At 33.3% G+C, this 23,136-nt stretch overlaps 1 protein-coding gene across 1 annotated transcript in view; it reads left to right on the top strand.

Annotated features, from left to right (window-relative positions):
• LOC140443965 (uncharacterized) overlaps nt 1–17,805 on the top strand; it is a 40,920-nt gene extending 23,115 nt beyond the window's left edge. The window contains exons 6-9 of the mRNA XM_072535509.1: nt 2,987–4,141; nt 6,926–7,024; nt 10,843–10,941; nt 12,068–17,805. Coding sequence (XP_072391610.1) covers nt 2,987–4,141; nt 6,926–7,024; nt 10,843–10,941; nt 12,068–12,094 — 1,380 coding nt within the window. The 3' untranslated portion in view covers nt 12,095–17,805. The remainder of the gene's footprint in view (nt 1–2,986; nt 4,142–6,925; nt 7,025–10,842; nt 10,942–12,067) is intronic.
• The last annotated feature ends 5,331 nt before the right edge of the window (nt 17,806–23,136 follow it).

Below are 23,136 nucleotides of genomic sequence, written 5' to 3'. Positions count from 1 at the left end.
GTGTACGGATTATCGTTATGGGTCACTCTTTAACCGGATGCACGATAGGTAATAGAAGCAATAAAACAAACAAAATATGAGAAACAACAGGATGCTATGAAATACCTGTTGAATTTTTGAACGTTTTCAAAGGGAACAACCTAAATATCATCTTAGAACTATTTACTGAGATATAATGTACCAGGCAAATTCCATCAGACTGGTTGAAGGCTACGGTAGTGACACTTCCGAAGGTACCATTCAAAGCGTGCATCAAATATCACCTTATAAGTTTAAGGAACCACTCTTTTAAAGTATTCTTGCGTATTCATTCTAGAATAAAAACAAAGTTAGAACAAAATATAGTTAATACACAGTGCAGCTTTAGATGCGATTTTGGAACGCGAAAGTCCCTCTTTGAAATACAAGTCTTGGTTCAAAAATGCTTGTATCAACAAAACGATGTTTATCAACTACGAGTAAGCATTCGACATCAACGAACATGACAAACTTATAGAACTATTACATCTTTCAGGAGTTGATACTAAGCACTTCCAGGTTTATAAAAATCTGTGTTCAAATCTGGAATCAAACAGCCCTGATCAAAAATGTAAATATAGTGGGTTAAAACATTACAAAGGGAGTAATCGTAAAATTACAAAGAGAGTTACATTGGACTGCATTATTTCACCACTGCTGTTCAACCTATACATGGACCAATTATTTGTAGAGGCACTGGAGGAGTACAATAAAGGCATAAAAATTTTTGTTATACTGACAGGTTACTGTTATACTGCAAAGATTTGCAGATGATGTTCGATAAAGCAAATATTACAGACAACCAATTTGGACTTAAGATCAACAGGAAGAAAACCAAATCTGTGGTAATTAGTAAGTAGAACATTCAAGATATCGACCTACATCCTGAAAAAGAACGTATTGTAGTACATCGATTCAAACATCTAGGATACATGATAAATGATAAGTGGGACCCTCATGTACAGATTATGATCTGAATTGAAACAGAAAGATCAGGATTCATAAAAATGAGAAGGCTTTTTGGTAATCGAGATCTAAGCATTAGCTCCCGATGGCGCGCCACGAAGTGTTGCGTACTCTCTACGCTGCTTTACAGGGTGAATATTAAAAGCAGCAACGATGAAACAATTCGAAGCTTTGAAAATATGGCTTTATCATATAATATCATTCTGAGCATAACTTGGAAGGACAGTGTAACTAATAAAGAGGTAGTGAGACGAATGGGTAAGGATATGTAATTGATAACATGGACGACAAGATTGAAGGTAGAAAAGTGTTAGGTAAAAAGAAAAAATCCTGCCTGAGAAACTTAGGGAAATTGGTAATATTGGTAATCTATATTGAGCAAATTAAAAATGTCAAGACGCATGTTGTTTACATATATTTTGAAAAGAGTTTAAGAAATACATCAGCCCTTTCTTACTCCTTTCTTTGTTTTTATCCCCTTTGTGTATTTTTCGTTAAGACTTAAAATGTATATTATTTTGGTATTGATATAAGCATTTAATTAAATTTTTCACATGTCTTGGAACCCCCTTTTACCATAACGTTCTACAGAGTATTTCTATTTACATTATCAAATGTCTTTTCAAGGTCTACGAAGCGAGTATATATTTATCTACAAAATCATCAGCACTTTTCTATTACGGTGTGTTTTTTTTTTCAAAAGATATTAAATAGGTGTATTGTGCGTAATTGCAACGTGAGGCTACCGTATTAACTCAGCTTTCAAGCTATCTAAACCTGTTGCTTTTCTGTTTTTTATTATATGTTGAGCTTGGTTCAATTTCTTTATATCAATTTCATCTAAACTTTTTACATCTTCATGGTATCTCTTTAAAACATATTCAATTATTCATAATGTTTCATCCTGCCTTTCTTCAATGCTCTTTCTCTGGATTTTGTCACGGTTTTGTGTGTTAAGTATTTTCATTAAATTCATCGTTCGCTATATAAATGATGAAAAGTTCCTATAAACAAGTCTGCGTATGCTCGTCTAAATGTATGAATGCATAGAATGATTATGGGACCAAAGAGAATCAACCAAAACTAAATAAGATCATGAATGAATTTTGAAATATATAATATACGAAAGGGAGAAAACACGGTAAGAATAATAAAAGCACAGAGGATTAGGTAGTGCAGACATATATTTAGGAAAGGATAGGACACAAAACGCAGCTCAAAGAAGATTAACGGATTGGATACCAGAAGGAGAAAGACCAAAAGGAAGACACCAGATACAATGGAGATGGAAGGACCAAGTTGAAAGAGATTTAAGAACACTGGAAATAAATAACTGGACACAAACACTACTGGATAGATCAGCTTGGAAGCGAGTGGTTAACAACGCCAGAAATTGTCTGGACCTGTAAACAGATGTCCCGAGTGTAAAACCAATGGATTGTAATACCACGGCAAACGCAACTAAAAAGTACGTCAGAACAACTACATTTTTTTTAGAAATGTATAGCTTGTAAATAAATAAAAATAAAATATCTTAACAGTGGTATTGGGTATTGTAATTTGTTTATAGAAATTCCAAATTTTGTTAAGATATTAGGATAATTTAAATTATTTTAATGTTGTAAATTTGTCCCCATGGTTCATCTGTTAAAACTGAGAAAATATAACTAAATATATCAAAATTGCATACAAAATTGCCACTTCGGGGTGAAGGGTGAACTTACTAACTCTTTGTTTTATTCGAGTTATGTATATATTTCATTGCGGTTTAAAGAGCAATATTGGGCAGATAATATAATTAATTGACTAATACCTTACACCTTAGTAAAACAAAAACAGTCATTTTTCAGAATCAGTTGCACTTTAAAAACTAACTTAATGTATTAAAATCCATCGGGGGCATTCCATCACACTCATTAGTTGCACTGGATCTAAAAACAGGCACTTAGTTACTAAAACTAAACGTCTAGTGCAATTTTACATCAGTTTTTAATATTCCCAGAAATATGGCATATATCCTGATCTTCCTCAAGACATGAACCTAAATGTCAACCAGCCTCGGCCACAGTCTCAAGGTCCAGTCCAACAATTACTTGCAGGACTTCTTTCTGGCGGTTCTCAACAGCCCGGTAGTGGACCTCCAGGTTCCCACCAAGCTCCAGGAGCTCAACAAGGTCAAGTTGATTACTCCGCTTTATTAACGAATTTATTAAGTGGTCACCAAGAGTCAAAGGTATCACAGACACAAAGTGTCCCGGGTGCTCAGCAGAGTGGACCAGATTTTGGTTCATTTTTATCAGGATTACTCTCTAGTAATAATGCGCCACCACCTGGAAGACAAGCACCACAAGGACCTCAACCTCAAGGAGGATCAGATTTTGGTACATTACTATCAGGACTTCTTTCTAATCCTCATCAACAAGCGGGAGGTCAACATCCTGGAGGTCAGGGACAGCCTGGTTCCCAAAACCATGGAGTTGATCTTGGTGGTTTACTTTCAAGTCTCCCTAATCTTCTTTCTGGTACCGCCACTAGACCCATTCAAGAAACTGGTAAACCCTCTCCTCCACCCCAACCTGCAGCTGGATCTCAACAACCAGATTTTGGTTCTATGTTATCCCAGCTATTATCTGGAGGTTCACAGCAGCATCCACAAGGCAATCCTAGCCAACATGGTCCCGGACCTGCTGGGTATCAAAGTTCTGGCCCCCAACAGTCACAAGGAATAGATCTTGGTTCATTATTATCAAGTTTATTATCTCCACCTTCTGTTCATCCTACCTACGGTGGTTCTCAACCCCCTCAAACTGGTCCTCAACCTCCTTATGGTAATAATCAACCTCCCCAAGGTGGAACTCAACTCCCTTATGCTAGTAACCAACCTCCTCAAAGTGGAAATCAACCCCCTTATAGCGGTAATCAACCTTCCAATGTCGGAGGTAACCAGTACACTGGTCCAACACAAGCAAATAATGAAGGGCCACCTCCTCAAAGTGCTGGAGGTGCTCCCTATAGTGGACTCCAAAGGTCAACATCGGCCAACAAGGGTGCTGGGCATAACCATGAGGATGTAAGTGATCAATTAGAAAGAGAAATGGCCCGTGAAGGAGTTCATAGACAGTATAGTGGTCAGGAAAATAGGCAAAGTGGTAATGAGGTAAGTGTTTACAGTACACTGGTTCTGATTTAGATAGTGAAAAATCTCTTTAATTATTTAATATCGGAAAGGTGATGGTCTGTGTAAATAACAATACATTTTAAGTACACTACTTTTATTTTAAATTATTATTACACTAAAACATTATTATTTTTTAATTATGTCATCTTCTAACTAAAGAGAAGAGGAAACTTTTATTATTATAATCATTATTAGCCTTCTTCATTTCAGTAATTCTTCTGAAACTGTCTTCAATTTTTGTCGTAGTAGTTTTCGTTGCTGTTTTTTGTTTGATTAATTTTTTATTCCAATCGACAACTTTAAAGTATTGTTATATACACACTTCGATATTTTATTTTTTAATTATATCATGAAAGTTTATCTGCCTTCTCTAATCCAAAATTAAGTTATTATAATATAGGGAGTCCCTAGCACTCACCTTCTTATTTTATTTTTGTTCCTTGATCATTCTTTATTATTTTGAATGAGAGTTAACTATTTAGCCGACTTCTAAAAAAGAGGTGGTGGTGCCAAAACAGTTCGAACTCCTGCTAACTTCGAACGTGTTCGACAGGCGATCGTAAGAAGTCCACGCCGATCAACTGTCCGTCACTCCACACGCCTTCAAATAAGTGATACATCATCGAGAAAGATTATCCATCAAGATTTCCAAAATGCAAGTTGTTCAAGCTCTTAATCCGGGTCATTTTCGACAACGAATTATATTTTGTGCGATTATTCTTATCAAATTGGACGAAAATGGTTAATAGACAAAATTTCAGATACTGGACAGGTAAAAACCCTCGTTTGCTTCATGAAACACCTCTTCATGCTCAGAAAGTGACATAATGGTGTGCGATTTCGGCAAATTTAATTATCGGTCCATTTTTTTTAGAACGACACTGAAAATTGAATTACCGTTAGTTCTGAGCATTACGTTGCAATGATTCGGAATTTCCTCCACCACAACTTGACCGCTTTCGAGTCGATGAAAACACACTTTTTAAACAGGACAGTACAACAGGCCACGTTTCAAGAATTTAATACTCTTAATACCACTGTTTTCGAAACGGGAATATTAGTTGATCCTCTCGGTCTCACGACCTATGTGCTACTTCGTTTTGTAAAGTCAAAAGTGTTTGAAAGTGATCCACTCAGGACAATCTCAGCCCTCAAACAACGGGACAATCCCAGCCCTCATTCGTGACGAGATTGCAGCAATACCAGTCAAGATGCTACAAAAAGTTAGAGAAATAAGCACAGAAATAACAATGCAAATCATTTAGCGGGTTTGTTGTTGATTTTTTTTAATTGGAAGTAAAATGGCTACTCTCTTATTTCCTATTAATGTATTTAAAGGTATTTAAAAAATAATTCTTACACAATAAAATTATGTACTAACTCTTCTCGTTTCATTGCGGACTCTGTATATTGTCAGGATTGTATACTCCTTTCCATCACTCACTGTGAAAAGGAGTTGCAACTTTGGGTCTTATATGAGCTGCAGGTATTTGTGTTTGGCCCATTTTCCCCAAGTCTTCCTCATTCTGGTCCGTCACTTTATTGCCCCATGTATGCCAATTATAATTCGACTTATCATAATTTAAATTTCTCTTTAATATGACTGAAATATTTTAATTCACCCAATTAGATGGGTGTTTAGTTCACCATGCCAGAGCTGTAAGACAATGGTTTCGGTCGTTTTCTAAACCGATGGATATGGTGTGTTAGTCTGTTGGTTGATTGGTCACCCAGATTTCTAGATCTTACAGTTTCTGAAATGGACTTTTTTCTCTAGGAACTTATACAAAAGGTTTTTTAAAAAGCATCTGTCAAGGTATTCTTAAGCTGATGGCACGGAGAGACGTTTCGTTACATTGTACCGTTCGTCGGTTTTTGGCCTCCGATAAAACTTGTCTTCGCATACCTGGCTAGCGTTCAAATGCTTCGTTTCGAGCATCAACTCCACTCAAATTCGATTCGAGGACACTTCCAGGCGGAGAGTTTGATTGAAGTACATCTGTCAAAGAATAACGTATGTATCCTAAGGCCAGCTCATCCAGGACAGGAGTATCACGCGAGCAAAAGGGCAAAAGCTGGCTTGATCCTAATATTCATTGTGTATAGGAACTGCAAAAACAGGATATATCGATCCTTTTAACTTGAAGAGTTTTCAGCAAGAGGTAACAGAAAAGTTACCACAGAGATAACGGGCTTATGGCAGCAAAGCGTTCATAGCGATGTTGCTTTTTGATGTCGTTGGATTATTCACCCCTGTACAGGGAACTTAATCTGAGTTCCGACCGTCACGAGGCATCTTGAGATAGGTTACTTTTACTCTACTGATAGCTCGTTGTAAGTTGATAGTAATCCTGATTAGTATCAGAGGAACCTTAGGTTCGAACATGTGCAGAAATTACCCTCCAACAACTAAGGAATGCAACTGGAAACATTCGTAAGTGCTATGAAAAGTGTATCGAAAGTTTTGCATTTAAATTTTCTCTAAGATTTTAAATTTTGCACCTCTAATTTTCGCACTTCTAACGTCGTCACACAGAAAAAGCATACTTCGTATTTTCTCCCTCATTAAATCTTACACCCATGCACAAAATAAAATAAATGTGAGTAAACAATTTCTTGTTACTTTTTAAAAAATCGCTAATAAAAATTTCCCAATCAGATTAGTAATATAGGTAGTACCTATGTCATATTAATTATTTTTTGTTATATTTTATAAAAAAAATAACATTACTTAAATTATTGTATACTGTAATTTTATTTCAGCAATACGGATACTATCCTCATCCGCCAGAACAACAGAGAGGACCACTAGAAAGTTTACTTTCTGGATTTTTATCTAGTGGACAGCAGCCTGCTCAACAAGTGAGTATTTTAAAATGGAATCGAATTTAAAATTTTGTTTCGCGGACTTTAATATTACTTCTTACTCTTGTTTGATTTTGAAGATTGTAGACCTACTTTTTACAAAATATAATGATAAAAAACTGGTTATCAAAAATAAAGAGAAGAGTTAAGGATTCAAATAGAGAAATCTACTGATATGTGGAAATAAAGTATTAGTTAGCTGCACATAATAATCACACATTAAAACTAAACTGGGTTTTAATTTCGTTTTCGGTAAAAGTACGTTTTCTTCTTCAGTTGAATTTTATTTTCACGCAGTAATCATCGTCTTGAACAGGAGTGGCGACCTTTCTTAATAGTGTGTCACTGTTTGTTTATGAAAAATTTTCGTGCCACCAAGAAAGTTAATGTGGCTTTTGAATCTGAATTTTTTTAACTAAATAGTTAATGTTGGAGTTAATTTGTGTTACAGCTAATATAATTAGATTTTTCAGAAAAATATTAGTAAATTTTTAACGGTATTGTGATTTAACAACTTTCATAACTGAAAACGCTTTTGAAACATTTGAACCGAAACGACAATACCGCAAAGAAAAATTGTGAAAACTTATTTCTAAAATTCATTATAATTTGAATTGCTTGTGCTTAAAACAAGCTCGTTCTATTTATTTTTCAACAAAATTATTATTTCTGCTTGCAATTCCGGCGGATAATTTTCAACGTGTTACAGTGAAATGGAAAAAGGATTTGTGCAAAGTTGAATATTTTACTTCTCTCTACTTCTTTTCTTGAAATTTTCTCCTGAAAATCCCAAAATCTCGTAGATGAGCTTTGAAGACTTGAAATTAATTTTTTTATTCTTTTCATAAAGTAAGCGCTACAGGCATTGTAGGCCCCTGGCTTCTAAAAACTTGTTATTTCCCTACATTTTTTTTCGGTCCCTTGCTTTCTCTCTCCAATTTCTCACGCCTATTTCTGACAAGTCTTACTTTATTGCTTCTAACCATTTCTTCTTTGGATGTCCTCTACTTTTTTTCCTATTTCTTCCTCCTTCAATATTGTTTTAAAATTTCGATTCACTGGCATTCTTATAATGTGACCAAGCCATCTAGCTCTTTGGGCTCGTATTTTTGTCGTAATTGCTGGTTTTCCATACATCCTCATTATTTCTTTATTTGTTAGTCTTCTCCATTCCATTTATTCCTCCGAAGATTCTTTTGAGCACCCTTCTCTCCCAGATCTTTACTTTCTGTTCTTCCTGCTGGTTCATAATCCACGTTTCACTGGCATACATCACTGTGGGTCTGATGACTGTCTCGTAGACTCGCAGTTTAGTTGGTCGTGACACATTTTTTGCTTTCAGTAATAAATTTAGTGACCCTATCGCTCTGCTTCTCTTCATTAATCTTTTGTCTATCTCTTTTTCTTCTTTTCCCGTGTTCGTTATGGTAACTCCTAAGTATTCAAATTCTGACACTTTTTCAAAACTATAGACAGTCTCTGCTCCTTTCATTTTGATATATTTGTTATTATTTGTTGTCTCCTCTTATTTCCATATATTGCGTTTTTTTTTTGGTTTATTATTAATCCGTATCTTTTCGCTTCTTCTTCAAATTTCTGGAAAACTTTTTCTAAATGTTTTTCTGTTCTCGCTAGTATCACCACATCATATGCGTACGCTATGCACTGTTCCCTGCTATTAAAAATAGTCCTGTTTGTGCTCATATTTGATCTTCTTACGATTTGTTCTAATACTAGGTTGAATAAATTCATTAATAGCGGATCCCCTTGTTACTATATTTTTGAATCGTCAGTTAATTTAGGTCAATCTCGATTAAAGTAATTTCAGCCGATCCTTGGAAACTCAATATGACACCTGTGTATCTATTTCTCGTTAAAAGATTTCAACAGCCAGTCGTAAAATATCTTTTCTTACCTTTTAATGTTACTGTAGACCATAAATCACTCACTTGTATTTTTTCTTGTTCTAAAAGGTTTAAGCAATCGATTATAATAAGGGTTTTATTGCGTTAAGCTTTCAAACTAAAAGTCAATACAAAGGCCCATTAAAAAAGTTCGTTAATGCCGTTAAAAACATTCGTTAAAGACGTTACGACAATTCCCTATAAATTGCTGCTTTTAAGCAGTAACAAACTATTATATCCTTAAGTCTCGAGTGGGACAGTTTCACCACGGTGCACGTAATATTATTTCACTTTCACCACCCTTTATTAAGCACGCAATAAGACATAACATGAAGTTAAGTTTTTAAATTAACTATTTTGTTAAACACAAATTTATAAAATAAAAGTGTTTTTGTGACTATGATCAAATAAAATAAAGTTAAGATATTAAAACTCAAAATCCACAATTTACTTCAACATCGAATTGACATCTGCTTCGACAAAGATTGGCTAATCGCAGTCTTTCATAATCAACCACTGTAGAACCTTGGTTCTCGTCTTGTATTGAGGACATAGCGATGCTTTGTGCCTTCCAAATAAAATTTGGCAGGATCCTGGTCTACCTGGCCTTTAGGCATACGACCGTTAACGAATCCACTGCCCCTACGAGTCCGACACCAAAGTAAAGGTGCCACGCCACGTATGCAAGAAACGTTTCGTGGGGCTCCACCTTCCCCGTAGTACCTGTGTTGCAATTACCTCACCTACCCGTTATCCCACCCAGGCTCTTTTCGAATGAGAGTAGAGTGGTCCCACGAGAGTCTCGTCTCGGATACTAGGAATGTAGACCGGTGACCGTGTCGCCTGAGCGACCGTGTGCGTTTCTACAAACCCGACACCTCAAGCGACGGCTCTCTACCTCTCGATTCCTGCCCATTAGTCGCCTCTTACGACAGGCAGGGCTTTCTGACCTCGGCCGTATTCTTATCTCCGCGAGCCGAACGGATATGTATTGAGGACAAGAGTCATCCACAACACCATCATGGCTTAGGTTGAAAAAATGTATTATTGTTCTTTCCCTTTAAAATTTAATATGTTTAAAAGTGCCATTATGTCCGCAAGGTAAGTATTTTTTGGTGCTGTCATACAAATAATAATAAAAAATAATAATTGTTGCTCCCACTTAGTTTTAAATTCAGGAATCGCGATATCGTCCTTATCCTTATGTTTACGTTTTGGCTTGCTCCTGGTTATTTTAACAACAATTGGTTTAAAAGAAAATCAATTTTGAAAACACTATATTTCACACAGCAAAATCTAAAAGAGACTTTAAAGCGTATTTCACAAAAGCTGAAAATCTACTGAGTCAACCGATCACCGGTCGGTGAAATGATCACTAATGTATCTAAGCAAGATTGTAGCTGCTGCTTTACAGCATGAGTCAGTAACGTAATATAAAATATGAAATTTTACTCAGTTTGACGGAAAAATTAAATTTTGTTTTTTCAACAAATCCTCGAATGCCACCTCTAAGACTCCACCATGTCACTCTATGGCATGTGTGCAGTCGGTTGTTCACCCGTGGTCTAGAATCTGTAAAGAGTTAAACAAAACATAACCAGAATGGAGTTTAAATGAAAATAAACGATCAAACTGTTGTCTAGTTAAGGGAAGTAATATGAAATGTAATTAACTTCATATAGCGAGAAGTTCCATAACTTATATGGATAAAATATACTTCCCTTCATCTCATATATATGTAAAAAACTAAATTTATGGTACCCGTGTAGTCAGCAGATTTATAAACTGATATCAAAACTCACTCGTAATTTTATTGTACCCCGTAGGTCATTTATTTTTGTAAAAACATATAGTTTTTAGTTTTCAGGATACATTGCATGATATATGTCTAAAATTATCTTTGATTTTTAGCCGCCACATGTGCCCCAATACGGGGGCGAATCCATTGGAGGACTAGGAAGTATGGGTGGAATTTTGCAAAACTTCGCCGGTCAAATATTACATCCAAGAGTAAGTTGTTAATTATGATCAATAATCATTATGTGATTCCTATGTTAATAAGAATATAAGTTCTAATAGCGTAGTAGATATAACTAAAGAATAAAATAAACCGAGTCCTTTATTTGAAGGCGTGAATAATAAGCTTGCTCTCTTTCTCTCTTCCTCTATAGTACTATCACTATTAGTGGAGTATTGAGCACTTTTGTGTTTTTAAGTCACTAGTGTGAAATTGCTGACTTGCTACGTTAGCATTATCTTCTTTGAATTTTATTCTCTGTAAAATCTGTGTACAAATTCTTTTGATTTCCCATATTTCATGCCCTTTTTTTTTCTCCCCATCTTTTAGAATTTTTTGTGTTCTATAATTACGGTTCTTTTACAACAGAACTATTTTTGGATCTTGCTCTGTTTTTTTTTATCCTGGGCTAATACCCGTTCTTTTCTCGCTATGTTATTTTGATTTCTTCTCAATGTGTGGCAAATCATTACCATTTTCTCTCCTGGGTTACAGCAGATCTTTTGTATGCTTTAGTTTATACTACGTGACTCTTTCTTTCTCATGTTTGGTTTGCAGTTTTGTCAAGCATATTTTCTACCAGTTTTATTGTTTCATCTATTTTAATGCTAATATTCGGTTTTTTCCATGAAACTTCCTATATCTTCCGTGAGTATATTTCTGTAGTTTGTATCAATTAACAATCTTACCACGTTATTGACTTTTCTTTCTTTTTCCTTTTTTTTATTGCTCTGCCATTTGCTCATCTTGTGTAACTTTCTTAATTTCCTTTTTAAGACCACTTAATTCCTTTCAGTGGTTTCTCTATTTCTTTTTTATCTCTTTAAGCTCCAAACAGTATTCGGAGTAGAATATACTCATACAACTATGAGGCTTAGAGTTGCATGTAAAAAGATAGCTGCACAGTAGCCTTGTCCTTAGATATATCTTTAGATTTTTATTGCATAATACTAGTACTTTCATCATGTTTACAAATTTAGCTCTATCGATTTCAATACAACTTTTATTTTCTTGAATATGCTCTGCATTATGAGTTATCCATGTACCTAAGTACTTGTACCTGTTTACTTTTCTTGTGTTAAACTATTTCACCCTTAACTCATGTTTTTTTTGTTACAGGATGGAAACCAGCGTCAAAATTATTAAGATACCATTGCCTTTAATTAGCTTACAAGCAAATAGTACGACATATGGACAAATTTATATCACCCACCAACAGTAAACAGTTCGAAAGCATTAAGTGTAGAAGTAGATACAGATATTATAGATGACAGCTTTAGCAAAAAGTTGGCTCGAAATATCAATTGTTGGCTTTTGCAAATTTCCATATAAATTTGTCCATACTTCCCTCCTTAAATTTTTGGGAAAAATACGAATATGAAATTGGAACGAATCTCAAATATTCTCTCTGTAAAAAAATGTATAAAACATTTTTGATTCTATTTTTATAAGATTGGTCAGTACATCAAATTTGTTATATGAATAATTGGAAAATAAGTTTATTATTTTTCAACATGACAATTAAAGTATTGCAAAACCAATGCAAGAAAAAAAAAAATAAAAACCATATTACAAAATAAAAATATTATTAGATATTAGTCAATTACTCATTAGACATTTAACATATATTACTAAAATGGATTTGCTGCAAATAGTAAATTGTTTAATGTGATTCAGAACGATGTAGTATTCTTATTATTTACTTGCCATTACTTTTAATGGTCCATTACAAGCAAAGAAACTAACAATACTGCTAGAAGAGCATCATGAATGACCTATATTTCTAAATATCAGCCATTTTCAAAAAATCAAAAAGTAAACCGTTATTTGATGATTTTTAAAAATATGTCCATGTGTCTTCACCTAGTACACTAGTGTAACAAGATTTAAATATATAATCTATCTGTGTAGGGATAGTCAAAACTAAATCCTCCTTAAAAATAAAGGATCCCGATCTTCAAGTTTATCTACCAATTTATGGCATTTTGAAGGCCAGAAATTATTAGTATGAGCTCAAGTCAAAAATATTACATATTACTTAAAAATATTTTTTAAAGCATAATGGATGCTCTTATAATATAGTGCCTTAGTTAATGTCAAGTTTATTAATATAAAACAAAGTATAAGCTTTTAAATGAAGAGTTTTTTATCTTAACTAATCGTTTTGAGAGTTTAGACTGTGCTTTTTTGGACGTGGCGTGTTTCGCATATCTAAATTTCGCTACCTTTGTAAATAGCTTCTGCAGGTGTGGTAGTTGGCCAGAAATAACTCTGGAGGAGAATAGCTGGGGAAAGGATTCACATACAATAACTGAAATATTCAACGTACATATAGATGAAATATGAATCCTTTAAAACAAATTTGCAACGCACGCCCCTGATAGAGCCGATTCTTTGCTTCATCGCATTAATTGGAGCATTTTTCAGAGTTATCCCTTTTTTGAGGGATTTTTGGAAGCAAATGAGATTTTTGCATCAAAATAAAGGATATTGCCATGTTAAGCAAAACTAAATATTTGTGTTTTCAATACTTATGTAATTTACACAACTTTGCCATCTATCGGTAAAGTTCCTAACATTTCAATGGAGATTTACATAATTGTTAGAAATTCTTAATTTTATAGCTTCTAAACTAGTTTAAGAAAATAAATCCACAGTAAAATATACAGAAGATTTTGTTACATATCTATTTAATTGATGTGGGTAGTGATGTTAAAAGTGAATTTTTCAATTAAATCTTAAAATATCCTGAAAAATATTCAAATATTTTTAGTTGGATTAGTTTGACAGTGGGGAGGGATATTCCTATGAAAAATGGGATAAATTTCGAATATCAGAGGCATTTCTGTGTACCATGCAGAACATCATTGCGACACTGTTATCTTTCAGATGGAGATAGGAAGTAGCTTTCCTCCTTTTTATATTCTGGGAATACATTCAGATCTTAATCTCTTAACGGATTTTTGTGCAATATAAGTAGACATTTTTAAACGGAATGTGGATTTTTTTAAACAATATGGAAAATTCTGTATTTTAGCAGCTAGGGCAGCCAGGAGAGAAGGCTAGATGTAAGACATCTTTCATATTCATGGGTGACTTGAGGAACATGGGATGCAATGTACACCACAAGAGTAAGGAGGTGGTGGTAAATCTTTTAGAGGAAACTTCTTATCTCACGTGCATCTAACTCTCATCATACGTGCAGCTAACTGGTATCGTACGACTCCTACATGTTTCACCTCTCTTCTCTTAATATTCACTGCGTTGTACACAGAATAAGGAAGATCTTTCACAAAGAAACTCAGCAGCTTCAGTAAAGATCCGAAAGCACTTCGAAAATATAAACAGGGAGCAAGGCTACTTCTCGCCATCAAAAGGAGTACAATAATGGTCGACGACCCAAACGAAGGCCGTTATACAGTTGTTTCAACCGATCCACGTTTGATCTCAAGATACATTGAGTTAGTGACAATGACCAGACCCACTCTTGAAGACTTGCGTCTCGGGACACGAGTGCGGATTGGGACTCACGACTATAAGCGTTTATAATTTTAGATAGCAAAATAATTCTACAATGTAGACACTGTTAAAAAACGAATTAAACAATTTTCTATTTCGATATATATTTTTTCATATTTTTTATCAATTCCAATTTTAAATTACTATTTTTAATTATTTTTTCTTATTGAGTGGCATTTTCTTAAATGCGTATTGTTGTATTTGAAATTGATTGATATTGCCTTATCTTAGTAAAAGACGCACTGAATCCCAATCCGCACTCGCTGTTCCGAGATGCAAGTCTCTTGAAGAAGCTATTTATAAGGGTAGGAAATATTGAGCCACAAATACACGTACGCGGGTCGTCCAAAAAAGAGACGGTCCAAAAGAAGACGATTAGTTAATTCCAACTCTGGTGCTGGCCGTGAAAGCCTCCGATTTCGTTTAATTTTCTGTCTTCCATCTACACTTAAGTTGTATGCTACAATCTATGGTAAATATGTAAACATATTGCAATAAAAGCATTCAATAAAATAGTATACATATTTGACTATGGTACACTTAATTTGGCTAGTCTTTTTATATTTGTTTGTTTTTGACGCATAGATAATATAAAAAAGGCAAACAAAGAACTGTATGAAAGGTAAACCAGCCTACAATTTTAATCAGGATATTAAATTTTAGATTAAAATAAATTTAAAATTGATTATGAAATTTTTCTCAATGATAATATTTAGGTCTTTTTATTTGGCAATGAGGCTTAAGGAATAATAAAAGGCTTTATTTTCAAAAAATTGAGACTTTTTGTTCTATTAAATTTTGAATATTTACGATGTACCTAACCTAACCTATATCTCAACGTGTTTTTATTTCGTTCTGATTGTACGTTGCGCTTAGTTACACTAGTCCCTTATGATTCTTAGAGAAAAATGCTGTTTTCTTCCTGAGCCTGGGAATCTCTGTATTTGCTTTGCAAAATTCTTAAAATTCCTTCATTCATGATAAGAGTCTCCGTAGAGTCCACATTTCAATTGCTTTAATGCAACTCATGTTCTAATCTTAAGAAAGCACGTCTCTGCGTCATAAAGTAAAATTGTCGATATGTAGCTTTTCACGAGATTGTTTGACGATGATGGATTACTGCAAGAAGAACTTGAGGGACACACAGCGCCTAATATTATAAGCAGAATTAGAACAAGCAATTAGGAATACAAAAAACGGGAAATCGGTAGACCCAGATGGGTTACCTGCCGAATTAATACCTGCTGAATTTATGATGAAATCCTGCACATACTTCTAATTGTAATCAACAGCATGTAAATAACATGTAATCACTCAAGAATGGTAATTGTCCATTTTTGTTACACAACCAAAGACAGCACACGCAACAGGATTTTCACAATACAGAACATCTTTAATAAGCCACACGCCATCTTCCTGAAAATAATACACGGAAGACTACAAAAAACTGGAAGAAGGTACAGATGATGAAGGAAAAAGCACGTTTCGCTTTTAATGTACAACAATTGTAGATATCAATCAGGATCGGTTCCATTGATTTTCAGAAAGCATTCGACAGAGTAAGACATCAGAAATTTGTAGAACTGACGAGATAAAATAATGAGTCGAGCCATACGTATCATATTTAATCTGTATTTAAATCAAAGAGCGATCGTCAAAATTGACAAGTATGAAACAGAAAACATTAAAAGAGGCGTTAGACAGGGGTGTGTGTTGTCTCTAATGATATTCACCCTTCCGGCGAATCTTTTTTTAAAGCATTTTTGGATGGACAGTATGGTAGAGCAATAAACAGAAAAATCTTGAACAACCGAAGATTTGCAGATGACACCGTTATTTTAGCTAACAGTCTAGATACACTACAATATTTAGTAAACAGAGCAAATTAATGTAGTGTTAGCACGGATTAGAAATGAAAGTGAAGAAAACCAAAAAGTAAAACAGGTAGAAAGGGTTAACAGCTACAAAGATTTAAGAACTTAAATGAATGAGAGTAACAAACTAGGTAGAGAAATAGGTACACACATTCTTATTATAAAATTGAGGATAAGAGCGTTAAAATGTTACATTTCATCTATTTTGTTGTATGGGATGGAAAGCTGGACATTAAAAATAGAACAAATAAATAAGTTAGAAGCATTTGAGATGTGGCGCTATAGACGGATGCTCATAATAATATCAAGGATCAGAGATAAGAGAAACATTGGCCGAAGGAGAATTTCCTGGCTGAGAAACCTTCAGGAATAGTAACATTGCAGCTCAGTTCAACTTCAGAGCAGCTACAAATGAAGTACGGATAGCTATGAAGATAAGTAGTCGAAATACAAGTAGAAGACTCCAGAGCTAAGTTTGACAAATGTTCTTCCAACTTAAAGAATTCAAAAATCGGTTAAACAAATAAGTATTAAATGATCTGCTAGATGCTGCGAGTCAAATATTTTAAAAACTTATTGCAAGCATATTGTGATGACCTGGGCTTTTTCAATTTTTCATTCTCAGAACTTGCTGGATTCCAGACTCCTAAATTTCTTAGACAGACCATTATTTCAAGTTGACATAGCTTTTCCATGTTCTGCATAAATCTACCGGATTCAACAGTTTGCATCATGCTTTAAATATGTTATAGCTGCTTTTTTGTTATACTAATAAAATTGTTTTATGAAAATTTACATTGTCATGCAGGATATGTATGAGTACATGAGTGTGTTCATAAAGTAGTCAAATATGTACTATGGAGCTGTCAAAAGATATGTTTAGGTATTTAAACTGCTCTCTAAATACTATCTATAATAGTAAACAAACCAGTCTTCTTGTAATTGTTAATTTTAAATAATACCTAAATATTGTGCAGTTTCTAATAGGTGTGTTGCGTATCATAAAAAAATTGTTAATATATCGTTAGTATATATATATATATATATATATATATATATATATATATATATATATATATATATATATCGTTAATATACTATTAAAATTTATTATTATTTAAATGAAGATTGCTGGTCGTAAATATACTTGTCACGTGTTCCTACACCCTTAGGAATAACGTTGTAAATTACTTTTCACAGCAATGCCTCTTTTACACCTATTCCTTCCTAAATATTTGTAAGAAATGAGATTACTGAGTGATTGATACTAACATATTTATAATTTTGATATTTATTATATACATTGAAGCTATTTTTTAAATACATTTTTTTGTTTATTTTTATATCACTTGCAGCTTTATAGGCGTATTTAGGTGTGCTGTTGGAACTATATAAAGTTTATCAAAAATTTTAAAATTGTAAAAGCCTAGCTTATAAAGTTGAAAATAAAGATTGTTTAACACATTTGCTGTTTAATTTACTTTTTCATAAAATAGTGTGGTGAGCTTTCTGACTAATAGAATAGAAGGAGCCCTTATCAATAGCGGTGGCGACTCACAGACATTTGAAAATTATAAAAAACTTCTAGAAAAGTTTCTAGAAAAACCAATGAAAATTGGAAGTTTCTAAAAATACCGATAATAAATTTAATGAACTTCAGAAATAATCAAAGACACTTTCAGAAAAATCGGACGATAAATTAAAAGTTTCTAGAAAAACTGACCGATAAAAACCAACTTATGGGAAACCTTTTCGAGTTTCTGAAAATGTTTCCCATAAGTTTCTAAAATCATCGTAGAAAGTTCTAACGAATCGAATTATTATAGAACGATTGAAATCGAATGAAGAGAAAATCAAACAAATAGAGAAGAATGTAGATGGTTCTTTTGAAAACAAATTTATAACTAGATGTTCAAAATGGATTCGTTAAGGTTAACCATGAAGTATTCGCCTCTCATGAAGTGAAACAAGGTGGGCGCTTATTATCTATTTATTACGTAACTCTTGTAAGGCTCTTATTAGAAATATAGAGACATCCTTCCTCTATCGAGTCTTTAACGTGAAGGAAACTTCTATCACCTTGACTAGAAGTACTCTGGCAAGACAGTATATTCTCCTATTAGCGTCGATTTGTTTAATTTACTTTTTCGTATAAATAATGTAGCGAGCTCTCCAACTAATGGAACTACAGGGAGTCCTCATCAAGAGCGGAGGCAATCCACGGTCAGAGGACGAGACAATATTCAAAGAAACTTCTATAAGTTTCTAGAAACACCAATAAAAATTAGAAGTTTCTAAAAAGACCGATGGGAAATTCAACAAACTTCAGAACGAATCATGGAAAATTACAGGAAAACCAGAAGAGAAATTAGAAGTTTCTAGAAAAACCTTTGAGAAACTCAAAAATATTTCCCACAAATTTCTAAAATTATCGTAGAAAGTTCTAAAAGGAATGAAGAAAAAATCAAAAAAAATAAAGAAAATGTAGATGGTTCTTTTGAAAAAAAAAATTAACTAGATGTTCAAAATGGATTCCTTAAGGTCAAACGTGACGAGTTCGTCTTTCATGAAGAGAAAGAAGATCCACAGGATTCGGAGGACGATGCAATCTTGGCAGAAACTTCTAGAAGTATCTGAAAAGATCGATGAGAAATTCAACGAAACTTTAGATATAATCAAACAAACTTACAGAAAAATAAGAGGAGAAATTAAAAGTTTCTAGAAAAACCGTTGAGAAATTCGAAAATGTTTCCCCCACAAGTTTCTAAAATTGTCGTAGAATAGTTCTAAAACGAATGAAGAAAAAATCAAACAAAGAACAATGTAGGTGGTCCTTTTGAAAAAACTTTTTAAGGTTAATCGTGAAGAGTTTGCCTTTCATGAAGAGAAAGAAGATGTCCGCGTACTAACTACGTATGACTCTTGTGAAGCTCTTTTATGAAATGTCTTTAACGTGAAGGTACTATCAAATTGACTACATAAACTTTGGCCTGGATTTGTTCTGTAACTAAGATTGACAAATCTTCAGAGTCAAAGTACATTAAAAGGAAGAGACATTAAAAGTAAGACTTTCAAGGTCTTTTTTACCACGAACGAACAGGATAAGGATAAAACAAACGTCGTAACCCATAAACTCTGTACCGGACATGATCAGCCAATCTAACAATAACCTAGGAAACTTATATGAATTAAGTATCATTAGGATCTTTGAACCATCAAATAGTCCGTGATGTTTACTGTAATCCTTGTAGAAGAAGGATAGTTCTGCACGTTTTTCTATTAACTACTACCTGTTCAATGTGGTAACTAAAAAAAATGAGGGAAACTCAAAGCTATCAAGGCTCTAAAAGATGAGTCCACTTCATCACACTTGACCTTTGACCCCATTTTTTGGTGGAAGCCTGTATCATGTCACGTTTTCATCGATATAATATACTAAGGATGGAACATGTTGATATTTTTACATGTAGCTGATAGACGACGGAACTGACGTCACATTACTAGCTACAATGTCCGACGTGAATTTGACAGATGATTAATTATTTCCCAATATTTCAATGTTAAGCAGGTAACATTATGTGTTAAGTCAATAATTTAATGTATTCTTTTTGGTAAATCAATAAATTCGTTAAATTTTTAATATTGTGCAGTCTATTGGAAATATTGAATAGTTTATACAAAAAACATTTAAAATGGTGGATTGTACTGCATGTAATACATCGAAAGCACAGCAAACAACAAAAGATAAGATTACATTTCACTTTTACCAATATGTAATAAATTACGAATTATATTTTTATAACACTTTTGTTGTCGTAATATTTTCTAACCTCAAATTCGCATCAGTGGCGCGCGATGTGCAACATGTAAAATATGTTTTTATGTTATAAAAATATTATTTTTTTAACCGTACAGGATATGGACAAAACCTTATGGACAACAGTCAATATTAGGAGAAAATCCAAGAATTGGTCACAAACGGACCTTACATAAAATAACAATAAAAACATTCAAACAAATCACTGGAAAACGGGAAAAACTAGCAGAAATAGATTACTATCCCAACAATATGCTAGTCAGAAAGAAAAGTTTAAAAATAATAAGAGTCAAATTAGAGAAGGATGATACAGTGACAACAAAAACTAAACTGAATGTATCAGTTACAATGGAGCTACTAACATTTTGCACAGACAACACTTATTTTCAACTAGATAATGATTTTTACAACCAAGATTTTGGATTAGCTGCGGGCTTATCCTTATCTCCATTATTAGCAGATAGTTTCATGAAGGAACTCGAATAAAACATTGAGCAGCAACCCACAGTGCTAGAAATGTTCTTCATTTGATCTCACGGACTAAGAAGCATTGAATAAATTTCTGATGGACATCAACAATAAAAAAGATCAAATTCACCATGGAAAAAAAACAACTCATTTCCTTTTCTGGATGTGTCACAAAAGAGAATACAGGATATGCAACCAAAGTTTACAGCAAACCAACCTACAGCAACAGATACTTAAATTAACTCGAACCAAAACGTAAACATAAAAAATATGCTATAATGAAAATGCATTTCAGGAAGAAAAAACCTGCTAACAAAGGTTTTAACAAAAGGTGATTACCCATTGTTATTTATTTGTCCCATTTTTTGACAAGGAATTTCACAAGATTAAAGAAAGGAAGCAACAAAACACCAAAGCAATCTAGAAATGCCTACAAGAACGGATTTAAGGATGACAAAAATACTATACATAAAGAGCTTATGAGAAAAATTAAAAAGGATAGGAAGTAAGTACATCACAACATTCAAAACAACAGATCTATTTCGTCCAAACCAAACCTGAAAACGCACAAGAAAGATCAAAGGACTGCATCTATAAAATACCCCGTGAGTGTAACAATTTTTATGTGGGAGAAACCGCAAGACCATTAAGTGTCCGGTTAAATGAGCATAAAACATACATCAAAAACAGAGACTTCGACAAATCAGAGATATGCAAACATGCCTGGGACAATGAACACAGAGTATAATGGAAATATGGATCGATAATCATGAAAGAAACAGACACGAAAAAGAGAAAAATCAAAGAAGCAGCTCTCAGCTTACTTAATGAAGAAAAATGTATATACTTACTTATGGAGATGTACCGCCCTCCTCTAGTTGTTCTGCTGTATACGCTTTTTTGTTGATATAAAGTTTATCTCCTTTTTATACAACTTTTTTGTTGGTTTTTTATTCGGATATTTCATTGATTTTCTTGTGGAAAAGCTTGTTATCATGTTTATTATGCAAGTCGTAATGGTGAGGATATTAATAAGAAAACATTATGAAAACTTGGTTTATTTTCAACAATAACTGGTTTAAAAAAGTACAAAAAATACGAACAATTTTACACCAAAAATTACATATATTTCGTGAATATTAATGTATGCTTAACAAAGTTGCAACTCAAAGACAATATTTACCTATAAATATTAAAAAAGCACCAACAAATTCCAAATTAAATACACTATTATTAAATATTTATTATAAATGTTCTACGTTATTTTTGGAAACATAAGTTATTGTATTCAAATAAGCTAAAAATAAATATTCTATAGATATTAAACAAAACAATATTATTATTAATATATTTATATTCTGGCATGTACGTTTCTTCTAGTTAAATTTTTTAAACTATACTTGAAAATGTGTGCATTTATCTAGAAGTGGAATGATATATGTATATAATCACAAAATATAAAGTAAATCACAGGCTATATGGAATTATTAGAACAAACAGTAGTTTCAGACAAGTATGAGTTACTAATTATTTTGTATGTCAATTTTTACATTTGTATTACATTACATACATTGTGTGGTATCTACATAAAAAACAATGTACATTTACTGGCAGCATTAATACAATTTTTATTTAATGCATAATTACTACTTGGAAGTAAAAAAGCTTGTTGTACATAACGACCGATAAGAGTTACTGAAAAAGGATCAAAGATAAAAACCCTAAACAACAGGAATATACGCGCAAAAAGCACAAAATCCCTATGCAAATGTATAATTAAATTATTTCTTACTTAAATCACAAGGTGGCGCTAGGGAATATCGTTCGTTAAAGTGTTAGTTTCCAAAAATTAGGATATTGAATTCCCATCCTTCACATATAACACCTAAAGACCTATGTAGGTGTCACTAGTAGAGCAAAAACTACAGGTAAAGATAAAACTAATGCTTTGGATACAAATCAATTAAATTCTTTTCAAAATTTGCACTTTTATTTTTACTTAAAGTGGAAGAAAATGTATAGATTGAAACCCCAATAAAATAGGTTACTCGATACCTAGATGTGATACAAATCGAAATACACACATATATAAAAACTGGAAACATATTGGAAAGATTAAGGAGCAAGTTATCGACTTGTTTTATACCTAAACAGGTTGTGTAGTGGTCAAAATTTAAAGTATTTAAAATCTAAAAGGAACACGAGAAGATTGGAGAAGGGTGAGAATTGTATCTGAGAAGAGATATACGAGGTCTGTTCCAAAAGTATCCATCTTCGTTTACAACTTTCCATCAAAACATTTCAACGGCTTCTAGGGAAGAGCGTAATCAGTAAGTATTCACAAATTTGCCGTATACTGAAGCTACCAACAAGAAGCATCTGGTTAGCAATATTCTAAACGATTCGAATGATTCAAAACTTCTTTGGAGATGCGTTTAAAAATGGCCGTACAACTGTTGATAGTGACCTGATTTCTGATCCATCTTCCAACATGTAAAACTTGTGATTAT

Source organism: Diabrotica undecimpunctata, chromosome 6, assembly GCF_040954645.1.
Source record: "Diabrotica undecimpunctata isolate CICGRU chromosome 6, icDiaUnde3, whole genome shotgun sequence".
NCBI lineage: Eukaryota > Metazoa > Arthropoda > Insecta > Coleoptera > Chrysomelidae > Diabrotica > Diabrotica undecimpunctata.
Note: the sequence above shows the minus strand (reverse complement) of the source record. Positions and strands in the feature narration are given on the sequence as shown.